This window comes from Salmo trutta, chromosome 22 (genome assembly GCF_901001165.1).
Source record: "Salmo trutta chromosome 22, fSalTru1.1, whole genome shotgun sequence".
NCBI classification, from domain to species: Eukaryota; Metazoa; Chordata; class Actinopteri; order Salmoniformes; family Salmonidae; genus Salmo; species Salmo trutta.
Genome location: NC_042978.1, coordinates 28,408,446 through 28,421,694, shown reverse-complemented (window position 1 = coordinate 28,421,694; position 13,249 = coordinate 28,408,446). Strand labels below are relative to the sequence as shown.

At 45.1% G+C, this 13,249-nt stretch overlaps 1 protein-coding gene across 9 annotated transcripts in view; it reads left to right on the top strand.

Moving 5' to 3' along the window:
• LOC115158526 (E3 ubiquitin-protein ligase LNX) overlaps positions 1–13,249 on the top strand; it is an 84,809-nt gene that overhangs the window by 56,151 nt on the left and 15,409 nt on the right. For all 9 annotated transcript variants that reach the window (XM_029707591.1, XM_029707590.1, XM_029707589.1 and 6 more), the window contains 4 exons: positions 2,555–2,710; positions 9,741–9,946; positions 10,284–10,703; positions 12,611–12,745. In XM_029707591.1, the coding sequence (XP_029563451.1) occupies positions 2,555–2,710; positions 9,741–9,946; positions 10,284–10,703; positions 12,611–12,745 (917 nt within the window). The remainder of the gene's footprint in view (positions 1–2,554; positions 2,711–9,740; positions 9,947–10,283; positions 10,704–12,610; positions 12,746–13,249) is intronic.

Below are 13,249 nucleotides of genomic sequence, written 5' to 3'. Positions count from 1 at the left end.
CCATATAGAAAAGAGAAAGGAAAAACAGATGAAACCACAGAAAAAACAAAGAGAAAAAAGACACCCTAAGAGGCATGATTATCACCATTATTTAAATTTTCTCTTAACCTGACCACATTTCCCACTACCTTTTGCTGCTGTGACAGCAGTAACACATTTCCTCAAGCGAAAACGCTTCTTCTCACTCAACTGGTCTAACCCCACCGTCTTCTGTAACATCACAGCTGACCTCACAAACTTATCAACATCAAAAAAATCTGCCAATTTGACAGATTTCCCAAAAGTCTGATCCAGGAACTCATTTACCTCCTCTAGACTGTAAATTGAGTCGTCACCAGCTACTATCTTATCAATAGAGATATCCTTCTCCTGATCCTCCTCAACTGAGGCCACAGACCCCTGACTCTTCTACCACATCCCTCTCAACACTCCCCACTTGCACCCCATCACTCATACCAGGCATCTCCTCCACTACCTGGGAGACTAGCCCCACCTGAACCCCCTCCTGTACATCATTACTCATAGTGGGCATCTCCTCCACTACCTGGGAGATTAGCTCCACATGAACCCCCTCCTGTACCCCAGCACTCGTACTGGGCAACTCCTTACCAGTCTGAGGAAATGGCTCTTCAGATCCATCCTTACCTTCTACAACAATATTTTTCTGCTGCATAACATTTCCCTCTGGTACAAGTTGCAACTCCATGCCCTCAACACGGACAACTTGTTCCTCAGCAACAAGTGTTTGTGGCTGCTCTACCGCTGTCGGCCCACCTCTCCCTACATCAGTGGGCCCAGGCGTTACGAGGACCACCTGCGCCCCTCCCTTTGCCTTCTCCCTTTTCGGGCAAGCATGTCGCTTATGACCAACATCCCCATACTCAAAACACCGTTGACTACCCGTACTAGCATAAGCCATATACAGTCTGTCATCATACTTGACTTTAAACGATAACTCCAAAGTCTGCTCTGGTGAATCCAAAAACATAAACACCTGTCGCCGAAACGACATAACCTGTTTCAAAGCCGGGTGTTTTCAACCCAACAGGACAATCTTAATTGAACTTGCGAACTTCCCAAATCGCAATAACTCGCACTCCAATAGCTCATTGAGAATAAACGGCGGTACATTGGAAATCGTTACCCTTGTTGACGGAGAAAATAGCGGCGTAACTTGAATAAACATTCCTTTAAGAAGTACGCCGTGCTCAACCATACAATCAACAAGGCGCTCTTCTTTAAGAAAAACCACCACCGCTTTATTCATCCGTGACGCATAAGCAACATTCTCATATCCTACCTTCTCTCCTACGGCGACCAGAAACTCCTCCACAGTGACAGTAGCTTCAGTAACACACCTAAAGCCGTGCCGAAGTGACAGAGACGGCGTCCCCATGTGGGTCGCCATCCCCGCCAAAACTAGGGTAATTTCGACACAAAAAACAATATACTTAATTCTACCACAACAACTAAATAAAAATAATGATAACCTTAATCATGCATAGGAAGGGGGAAAAAAAGATATCACCAAGAAAGGGAAACATAAAAGAAAAACCAAGATATCTAACTCTACACACCACTCACACAATTCCCAGCATGCACCAAACACTCCCAGCATGCAGAGAGAGAGAGAGAGAGAGAGAGAAAGAGACAGACAGACAGACAGACAGACAGACAGACAGAGAGAGAGAGAGAGAGAGAGAGAGAGAGAGAGAGAGAATGTAAAGAGAGGAAGTGAGAGTGGGTGGAATGAGAATTTAACACAGCCCAGTTCCATTAATATTGAATGAGGTGATAGGCCCTCACCCTCCACTCATCCCACCTGTGAACCCTGGATCCACTCACACCTGTTGTACTCACTCACAACCCTTTCTCAATGTGAACGCGCTGCCGGTGGGGACACCAAATAACGCTGCAACAGCACTTTTGGCCCGGGCTGCCGAGCAGAGCACCCACCGCCATGCAGAGCCACTGCTGCTGAACAAGCTGTCATCTGCAGAAGAGCTGGGTGCTTTTAAAGAATAATATGGCTGTCAGGAGGCCTATGCAACTCTCCAGGCCCGCAGAGCGAGGGGCGTTGCAGAGGCTCACTGCCCCGCTTTCAGGGGAGCCAGGCTGGGGCTCACACTCCACTGCAGCCTGCTCCACTCTGGTAGAGCCACACTCCCTGTCAGAATCTCAGTAGACTATAGTAGGGTCAGACTGGTGTATTTATACTGCACCAAATTTTATCTGTTGATTACATGAAACATGACTGCTGCAGTTTACGAAGCTCATCACCCCTGCAGAGTTTATAGGCCCTCTCCATCCTGTTCCTCAGCTTTGACATAATGACAAACCAATGAGTGTTTGGGGAATCCATGAATGATTTTGATTGGATTCTCGAAAACAGATGTGTTCAAGCTGTTGTTATGGCTTTTTTAGAGGCAGAGGGAACGAGAGATCTCAGGCATCTGATTGGCTGTGGTGAGGCAGGCTCAGAGACTTGTCCAGGCATGTTCAGTCAGAACAGAGCTGCTCTATAAAGTGTGCCCCTGTCTCTCTGTCCCCTCAGTCCGAAACTATGACCGCACCTCGGTCAGGAGCCGCTCCTTCAGGCGGTTGAACCGTGCATTCAGTGTCCTGCGGAGGACCAAGAGCGGCACATCCGTGTCCAATGAGACCGCAGAGGAACGAGACAATGCCAGGAACGCCAGTGTGCCCCAGGAAGGTACGCGTGTGTTTGTTTGAGTGAATGATTGTGTGGTTCTTTTTCTGAACCATATGAAACTTGTGTATGCTGTGTTTTATCATTGGGGGTTGTGTTTAGTTCAGTATGTCAGTGGGGGTTGTGTTTAGTTCAGAATCACGTCAGTGGGGGTTGTGTTTAGTTCAGAATCACGTCAGTGGGGGTTGTGTTTAGTTCACTATGACGTCAGTGGGGGTTGTGTTTAGTTCACTATGATGTCAGTGGGGGTTGTGTTCAGTTCACTATGACGTCAGTGGGGGTTGTGTTTAGTTCAGTATGATGTCAGTGGGGTTGTGTTTATTTCAGTATGACATCAGTGGGGGTTGTGTTTAGTTCACTATGATGTCAGTGGGGGTTGTGTTTAGTTCACTATGATGTCAGTGGGGGTTGTGTTTATTTCACTATGATGTCAGTGGGGGTTGTGTTTAGTTCACTATGATGTCAGTGGGGGTTGTGTTCAGTTCAGTATGATGTCAGTGGGGGTTGTGTTCAGTTCAGTATGATGTCAGTGGGGGTTGTGTTCAGTTCAGTATGATGTCAGTGGGGGTTGTGTTCAGTTCACTATGACGTCAGTGGGGTTGTGTTTAGTTCACTATGACGTCAGTGGGGGTTGTGTTTAGTTCACTATGATGTCAGTGGGGGTTGTGTTCAGTTCACTATGACGTCAGTGGGGGTTGTGTTTAGTTCACTATGACGTCAGTGGGGGTTGTGTTTAGTTCACTATGATGTCAGTGGGGGTTGTGTTCAGTTCACTATGACGTCAGTGGGGGTTGTGTTTAGTTCACTATGATGTCAGTGGGGGTTGTGTTTAGTTCACTATGATGTCAGTGGGGGTTGTGTTTAGTTCACTATGATGTCAGTGGGGGTTGTGTTCAGTTCACTATGACGTCAGTGGGGGTTGTGTTTAGTTCAGTATGATGTCAGTGGGGGTTGTGTTTATTTCAGTATGATGTTAATGGGGGTTGTGTTCAGTTCAGTATGATGTCAGTGCTCTTTATGCTGTGTCTGCAGTTTTTGTGATTCCCTGTAGAGGTTTTAGGTGTGCGTGTGTGTTTGAGCTCAGTGCATTTGTGTGTGTATGTGCATGCCTGTGCTTGCATTGATTTTTGTGTGTCTGTGTTTATGTAAATGTCTGCATGTGTTAGTTTTTTTGTGCATGTATTTGTGAGCAGTTCCTTTGGCTCTGTGCTGAGGTGACACTGCTGATAGCTCCTAGCGTAACTGCAGCAACATATGTTCCTTTAATAATTCAGCTGCACATTGCATAAGAGTCCACTGGTCCCCCAGAACAAAACAGAGCAGAAGAGAGTGATCAGATAGGAGATTGGCAGCCTGTGGACTAGGTTGGAGGAGAGAGAGGGACCTCCAGGGGACAGGGACAGAGAGCTGCTGGTCCCTCCACTACCTCCTCACCTAGCCAGGATCAACCAGGCCAGATGACAGGGTGATGAAGGAGCACATGGGGCTAATAGCAGGCCTGTGATGGAATACATGATTTGTAGAGGGATACTGTGTTTATTGCAGAGGCATACAGGATCTATTTCAGAGGCATACAGGATCTATTTCAGAGGCATACAGGATCTATTTCAGAGGCATACAGGATCTATTTCAGAGGCATACAGGATCTATTTCAGAGGCATACAGGATCTATTTCAGAGGCATACAGGATCTATTTCAGAGGGATGCAGTATACAGGACGACCATGGAGAATGAGAGGGATGGAAGTTGTCGTGAAGAGTAGGATGAGAAAGTGGAGGATGAGCCGTAATGTTTATGATGGTGATGATGAGGACCATGTGAGTGAGTGAGTGAGTGAGTGAGTGAGTGAGTGAGTGAGTGAGTGAGTGAGTGAGTGAGTGAGTGAGTGAGAGACAGAAGGATAGTAGGAGAAGAGGAGGGGAGATACTGTATAGTACAGTGTGGGATGAGAGAGAGACAGAAGGATAGTAGGAGAAGAGGAGGGGAGGGGAGATACTGTATAGTACAGTGGGAGATGAGAGAGAGAGACAGAAGGATAGTAGGAGAAGAGGAGGGGAGATACTGTATAGTACAGTGGGAGATGAGAGAGAGAGAGACAGAAGGATAGTAGGAGAAGAGGAGGGGAGATACTGTATAGTACAGTGGGAGATGAGAGAGAGAGAGACAGAAGGATAGTAGGAGAAGAGGAGGGGAGATACTGTATAGTACAGTGGGAGATGAGAGAGAGAGACAGAAGGATAGTAGGAGAAGAGGAGGGGAGATACTGTATAGTACAGTGGGAGATGAGAGAGAGAGAGACAGAAGGATAGTAGGAGAAGAGGAGGGGAGATACTGTATAGTACAGTGGGAGATGAGAGAGAGAGACAGAAGGATAGTAGGAGAAGAGGAGGGGAGATACTGTATAGTACAGTGGGAGATGAGAGAGAGAGACAGAAGGATAGTAGGAGAAGAGGAGGGGAGATACTGTATAGTACAGTGGGAGATGAGAGAGAGAGACAGAAGGATAGTAGGAGAAGAGGAGGGGAGATACTGTATAGTACAGTGGGAGATGAGAGAGAGAGACAGAAGGATAGTAGGAGAAGAGGAGGGGAGATACTGTATAGTACAGTGTGGGATGAGTGAGAGACAGAAGGATAGTAGGAGAAGAGGAGGGGAGATACTGTATAGTACAGTGGGAGATGAGAGAGAGAGACAGAAGGATAGTAGGAGAAGAGGAGGGGAGATACTGTATAGTACAGTGGGAGATGAGAGAGAGAGACAGAAGGATAGTAGGAGAAGAGGAGGGGAGATACTGTATAGTACAGTGGGAGATGAGAGAGAGAGAGACAGAAGGATAGTAGGAGAAGAGGAGGGGAGATACTGTATAGTACAGTGGGAGATGAGAGAGAGAGACAGAAGGATAGTAGGAGAAGAGGAGGGGAGATACTGTATAGTACAGTGGGAGATGAGAGAGAGAGACAGAAGGATAGTAGGAGAAGAGGAGGGGAGATACTGTATAGTACAGTGTGGGATGAGAGAGAGACAGAAGGATAGTAGGAGAAGAGGAGGGGAGATACTGTATAGTACAGTGTGGGATACAGAGGAAGACAGAGGGGGGATGAGAGAGAGAGGTTATATAACAACCACAGGTCTGTGTGTTAATTTGATCTTCTCCCTGGAAGCAATGAAGAGAAAATATTGACTTTGGAAGGGAGAAACTGCAGCGCGATTAGAACTAGGGACTGAGGCTATGGAACAAGAGAGATGGGGGAGAGAGTGGGCCAGAGAGAAAGAAAGAGAGAATGAGCAGGGAGGGACAGATTGAGAGATACAGTGCCTTCAGAAAATATTCATACACCTTGACTTATTCACATTTTGTTGTGTTACAACCTGAATTCAAAATTGATTAAATATTTGTTTTTATCTCACCCATCTACCCACAATATCCCATAATGACAACATGAAAACATGTTTTTAGAAATGTTTGTCAATGTATTGAAAATGAAATACAGAAATATCTAACTTACATAAGTATTCGCACCCCTGAGTCAATAGTTTGTGGGAGCACCTTTGGCAGCGATTAAAGCTGTGAGTTTTTCTGGGTATGTCTCTAAGAGCTTTTCACACCTGGATTGTGCAACATTTGCCCATTATTCTTTTCAAAATTCTTCAAGCTCTGTCAACTTGGTTGTTTCTCATTGCTAGACAACCAGTTTCAGGTCTTGCCATAGATTTTCTCCAGCAACTGAGTTAGAAAGGACACCTGTATCTTTGTAGTGACTGGGTGTATTGATACACATTCCAAATTGTAATTAATAACTTCACCATGTTCAAAGGGATATTCAATGCCTGCTATTTTTACCTACCTACCAATAGGTGCCCTTCTTCTCAAGGCATTGGAAAACCTCCTTGGTCTTTGTGGTTGAATCTGTGTTTTAAATTAACTGCTGGACTAGGAGACATCACATATCATTTTATGTGTAGGGTACAGAGATGAGGCAGTCATTCAAAAATCATGTTAAACACTACTATTGCACACAGTGTGAGTCCATGCAATTTATTATGTGACTTGTTAAACCATTTTTTTCTCCTATCATAATTCCACTCTGACATTATGGGGTATTGTTTGTAAACCAGTGACATTTCTGAAGGCTCTGTAGAACGGCTGATAGATACAGAGCAGAAGGCAGTTCACAGAACTGTCAATTTAAAGACATTTTGCCCATTTATACATTACTAATGTAGCTAACATTAGATGTAGCTAACATTAGATGTAGCTAACATTAGATGTAGCTAACCTTGCCTGGATTCGGCAGTCTCTTCCAGATCATCATGACATTTGTAGTTCTTTATGACAGCCGCATTAGCAACTAATTAAAATGTCATTTTGGGGGGGTAAATAAAGGCAAATATAATGATAAAAGTCATCTTGTCCTTGAGAGATTTACACGGTTATGAAAACGTCACGCCAGGGTAAGCTTTCTTCTAATGCATGTGTCAAACTTATTCCACGGAGGGAAGTTTTCTGTGTCTGCGAGTTTTCGCTTCTCCGCTGTACTTGATTGATTAATTAAGGTCACCTGGTTGTCTAGGTCTTAATTTAAAGGAAAAAACTAAAACCAGCAGACACTAGGCCCTCCATGGAATGTGTTTGACACCCCTGTTCTAATGCCTCTTAAAGGGAAAGTAAGTGAAAGTAATCAGATTACGTTACTGAGTTTGTGTGATTATTAAAAAATAGCACAAAGAAGATGTTAGGATCATTTACACTGAACACAAATATAAATGCAACATGTAAAGTGTTGGTCCCATGTTTCATGAGCTGAAATAAAAATCTAATAAATGTTCCATACACTGTCAGATTTTGTGCACAAATTAGTTTACGTCCCTGTTAGTGAGCATTTCTCCTTTGGCAAGAAAATCCATCCACCTGACAGGTGTGGTATATCAAGAAGCTGATTAAACAGCATGATCATTACACAGGTACACCTGTGAGTTGAGGTGCAAAGAAAGAGCCATATCTCAGACTGGCCAATAAAATAAAAGATTAAGATGGGCAAAAGAACACAGACACTGGACAGAGAAGCTCTGCCTAGAAGGCCAGCATCCCAGAGTCGCCTCTTCACTGTTGACGTTGAGACTGGTGTTTTGTGGATACTATTTAATGAAGCTGCCAGTTGAGGACTTGTGAGGCGTCTGTTTCTCAAACTAGACACGCTAATGTACTTGTCCTCTTGCTCAGTTGTGCACCGGGGCCTCCCACTCCTCTTTCTATTCTGGTTAGAGCCAGCTTGCGCTGTTCTGTGAAGGGAGTAGTACACAGCGTTGTACGCGATCTTCAGTTTCTTGGCAATTTCTCGCATGGAATAGCCTTCATTTCTCAGAACAAGAATAGACTGACGAGTTTCAGAAGAAAGTGCATTGTTTCTGGCCATTTTGAGCCTGTAATCGAACCCACAAATGCTGATGCTCCAGATACATAATTTGTCTAAAGAAGGCCAGTTTTATTGCTTCTTTAATCAGAACAACAATTTTCAGCTGTGCTAATGTAACCGATGTGAAATGGCTAGTAAGTTAGCAGTGGTGCGCGCTAATAGTGTTTCAATCAGTGACGTCACTTGCTCTGAGACCTGAAGTGGTTGTTCCCCTTGCGTTGCAAGGGCCGCGGCTTTTGTGGCGCGCAATGTAACAGTGTAGGTTCCGTCCCTCTCTTCGCCCCAACCCGGGCTCGAACCAGGGACCCTTGCACACATCAACAACTGACACCCACGAAGCATCGTTACCCATCGCGCCACAAAAGCCGCGGCCCTTGCAACGCAAGGGGAACAACCACTTCAGGTCTCAGAGCAAGTGACGTCACTGATTGAAACACTATTAGTGCGCACCACCGCTAACTAACTAGCCATTTCACATCGGTTACACTAACATAATTGCAAAAGGGTTTTCTAATGATACATTAGTCTTTTAAACTTGGATTAGCTAACACAACGTGCCATTGGAACACAGGAGTGATGGTTGCTGATAATAGGCCTCTGTACGCCTATGTAGATATTCCTTTAAAAATCAGCCGTTTCCAGCTACAATAATCATTTACAACATTAACAATGTCTACACTGTATTTCTGATACATTTGATGTTATTTTAATGGACAAGAAAGGTGCTTTTCTTTCAAAAACAAGGACATTTCTAAGTGACCCCCATTTTGTTAACGGTAGTGTGTACAGTATGAGGCTGTGGTTGTGTATTTGTGAGAACTTTATATCTCAGTTCTCTGTCAGTACAGTCAGTGTGTATCTGTGTAAACGTGTGTGTGTGTGTGTGTGTGTGTGTGATTTTATCTCCGCCCAAGCAATAACCTTGTGGAAAAGTCAATGTGAGGGTTTTCCCAAGCATACTTGGTACATATAGATATATGTGACTAATGGTACAAACATGTGGAAGGATGATCAGCCAAGTGGATTTTCCCCTTAGGCTTGTGTTGCTAACCTGGGGGAGTAGAGACAGCTGCTTCAACGCTAAACCTCTCTACGCGGCCTCTCTGGCTTCCTCCCTCTGTCTATTTCTAGCTCTCTCTCTCTGTTTCTTTTGCTTTCTCCTTGGCCTTGCATTCTGCCTCTGTGAGAGTTCCTTTTCATCATTGAAATCAGAGTAACACACTACGTCTCTCCCTCCCTCATTCTCTCACTCTCTATTTTTCTCTCCTCTCTCTCACTCCCTCCCTCCCTCATTATCTCTCTCTCTCTCTCTCTCTCTCTCTCTCTCTCTCTCTCTCTCTCTCTCTCTCTCTATATATATATATATACTTTATATACTGTATATATATACTGTATATATATATACAGTACTAGACAAAGCTGCCATTAAGGCAAAGGGTGGCTACTACGAAGAATCTCAAATGTAAAATATATTTTGATTTGTTTAACCCTTTTTTGGTTACTACATGATTCCATATGTGTTATTTCATAGATTTAATAAAAATAAAGAAAAACCCTGGAATGAGTGGGTGTGTCCAAACTTTTGACTGGTACTGTATATTTCCCTCCTTCACTCTCAGTGCTGGCTCTACCCCAGCTCCATCACCTGATCCCTGATGGTGAGGTCACCAGTATTAAGATCAACCGTGAGCCCTCGGAGCCCCTGGCCATCAGCATCGTGGGGGGCAACGAGACCCCCCTGGTGCGTATCCTCATCCAGGACATCTACAGGGAGGGGGTTATCGCCCGGGACGGACGCCTGCTGCCCGGAGACATGATCCTCAAGGTCAGTTTTTGTTCAAAGTAAGATGGAGTACTATTCGCCATGTATATGACTGAGGGGCGGCAGGTAGCCTAGTGGTGAAGAATGTTGGGCCGGTAGCTGGTTCGAATCCACGAGCTGGCAAGGTGGAAAAATGTGCCATTCTGCCCACTCCCCGGGCGCCTCTGCAGCTCTTTGATTCAGAGGGGTTGGGTTAAATGTGGGAGACATATTTCGGTCAAATGCATTCAGTTGTTGCAACTGACTAGGTATCCCCTTTCCCTGTATGTGTTGTGTATTTGAATTTCTCATCACAGCATATAATCTGAGACTTAACTCCACCTCTCCCTCTCATCTTCAGGTGAACGGCATAGACATCAGCAATGTGCCCCACTGCTACGCCCTGGCCACCCTCAAAAAGCCTTGCCAGCTGCTGCGACTCACAGTGCTGAGAGAGCAGCGCCACCGTTACCGCTCACACTCCGGGCACCACGGGCACCCCCACGACGCAGCCGGGGGCTATCCGCCTCATGGCCTCCCCCATGGCCAGCCCTTGAGGGATGACAGCATCCACGTGGTCCTGGCTAAGAGCACCCCAGAGGAGCAGCTGGGCATCAAGCTGGTGAGACGACCAGAGGAACATGGAGTCTTTATCTTCCACCTGCTGGAAGGCGGCCTGGCGGCACACGACGGGCAGCTCAGCGTCAACGACCGCGTCCTCGCCATCAACGGACACGACCTGCGCTACGGCGCGCCAGAACACGCCGCTTTACTCATCCAGGTCAGTCTGCAGGGTTTAGAGATTAGGGAGCATTGGTTGGTTGTGGTTTACAATGGTTAGTAATGGTATGTATTTCTTGTCTCTGGGTCCTGTGATATTATGGCTAATAGTGGTGTGTGGTTCTGGATAATTGCACTCTGTTGGCTGGCTTTGTCCCTGTCCATTGAGGTTAATTGTGGTTAATTGTCGTGTGTCTGTGGTCGACTGGGCGCTGCTCTATTGCTTGGCTGAGGCCCTGCTTCCTGGTGGATGCTGGGTAATTGCGGTGGTGTGTTTCTGGTTGACTGTGGGATGTAGCTGTAGCTGTGCTCTCTGGGTCTGAGGAGACTGATTTGCTCTTGGGGTTCTCTGAGGACCCAACATGGCACACAGCAGACTGTTGTTGTCAGAGATTAAGAACTGGCTGGAAACCGATTAAATTAGTCAAATTAAGGCGATAACGAGCTGGACTGGGTAATTTAGGAGGCAGCTCTGCGGCACAGAGAGCACAGGCACTCTCAAATGAGCAACACGGGAGGGAGAGCTGTGTGTGTGTACTCACGAATGTGTGTGCATGTGCCTGTGAGTGTGTGTGTGTGCGAGAGTGTGCATGTTCATCCGAGTGAACGAGGGAGTGAGTCGCTGTGTGAGTGGGTGGAAATACAGCCTGAAAAAGAGACAAAAGAGAGTAATAAAGAGCATGAAAAAGAAAGGTAGAGGAAAGGTTGTAGAGAGGTGAGAAATACAGATTGTTAGAAAAATAAGTTTAAAGGTGAGTTTTTGAGTTGAAGTTGGAAAAGTCATAGGGAGAGGGTGAGGGCAGCAGAAAGACTGCAGTATTATGAGAGAGAAGAGAAAATGGGGGTGAGAGTCACACTAAACAGGCTGCTTCCTGAAGCAAGTAAAAGGGTGCAATTGAAATGTGTGTTTGTGAGTGAGTGTTTTGTACACCACATATGTTTATTATTTGTGTAAACCTCTCAGGAGTAATAAAAGTTTTACATATTTTACTGCCTGCCCAAGCTCTGTGTGGGTGATTTTTCCCCTTGAGCTGTGTTAAGGGGTTGTTAGGAGGAGATAGAACATGTCCACAGGTTTACCTCAGGGCATTTCTATGTATGAGCACCAACATGTGAAGTTCATAGGATTATATCAAATTGGGTGTCAAGTGAAAGCTAAGGGAGAAATGAAGGCATTGAGACATAAAATTCCAACTGAAAAAATATGCATAAGTAAAGGCTTTGATTTCGGGGTCTTAGAAAACATCTACCAGAAATGAATGCAATTCATGATGTAATTCCTTAATTCCGTAATTCCATTACCGGGTGTAAGTCCACTTACTGTCGTAAAATAACAAAAACATATTTTTTTCTAACTCAAGGTGCCATGTCATACAGTAGCTTACACCACATTATTTCTGCAGACGTGGTCACGTGGTCACACTAAAACCTAAGGGAGATCTTATCATAATTCTGTTACCAAAGTTTGCTTCTGCACAGTTCTTCCACAAAATAAATGTTTGTAAATGTTAGTCTAAAGTGCATGGAGTTGTATGGTTTGTTAAACTTTGAAATGAATGCTTTTTGTTTGGCATACATTTTAAAGTGAAAGAAATGAGTAATTCCATGGAATTGCCGCTCACACTCTACCCTCAATACAGCATCTGGGATGAGCAACATGGGCCTGTTTGAGCTGCTATAGTTTCTGCGTCTCAGTCTAGTTATGTGGCAGTGAAGTTGTTTTTATTAAGGGCTTGTTTGGATATCTGGATCAACTTCAGTGAAGCCTTATTCAATGTTTATTTATGGGGCTCAACCATGATATTCTTCTACAAAGTGACTGTTTTTAGTTTAGCATTCTTTTTTGAATTGCTATGTGTGTCTGTCTGGTTCTGAGCTTGGTTGTGTTTGTCTGTTTGTCTCCTGTAGGCGAGTGAGGAGCAGGTCCACTTCATAGTGTCTCGTCAGATCTGTTTACCCACGCCTGACCTCCTGCAAGAGGCTCCATGGGGAATGGACGGCCCCCCTCCATACTCCCCAGTGGACATGGCGCCTGCGCTACTGGTTAGCAATGCATAAAATGCATGACGCACGCACAAGCATAGGCACACACACACACACAAACACAAAAACACAGACACAGGTTTGTTTGAAGAGCTTTTCTTGAGGTTACACACACACTAAAACCCCAGACTTTGAGCTCTATTCAATCCGTATTGCGGAAGTTCAGCATTACAGCGTGATTGAAATGTAAAGGCAATGTTCCTGCATTAGCGGAGACAGCATTTACGGGAAACGCTGCATATGTCGGCTCAATCGGAAATTACCTTAACATTTATATTGCGCAATCTGTAATGCTTCAGAGATACAGACTGAAAGAGCTCTTTGTATTCCTGCCTCTTCTTCTTATGTTAAATATTCCCTTTTATGTGAAAATGATCCTGAGCCGTACTATTCCTCCATCAAAGAGGAGCGTGTCATCCCTGACTGTGCCAAAGTGTTCCGCTCCTCTCAGAGAGCCATGTGCGGTGGCCCAGAGCAGCCGCCTCTCTCTCTCTCTGAGACTAT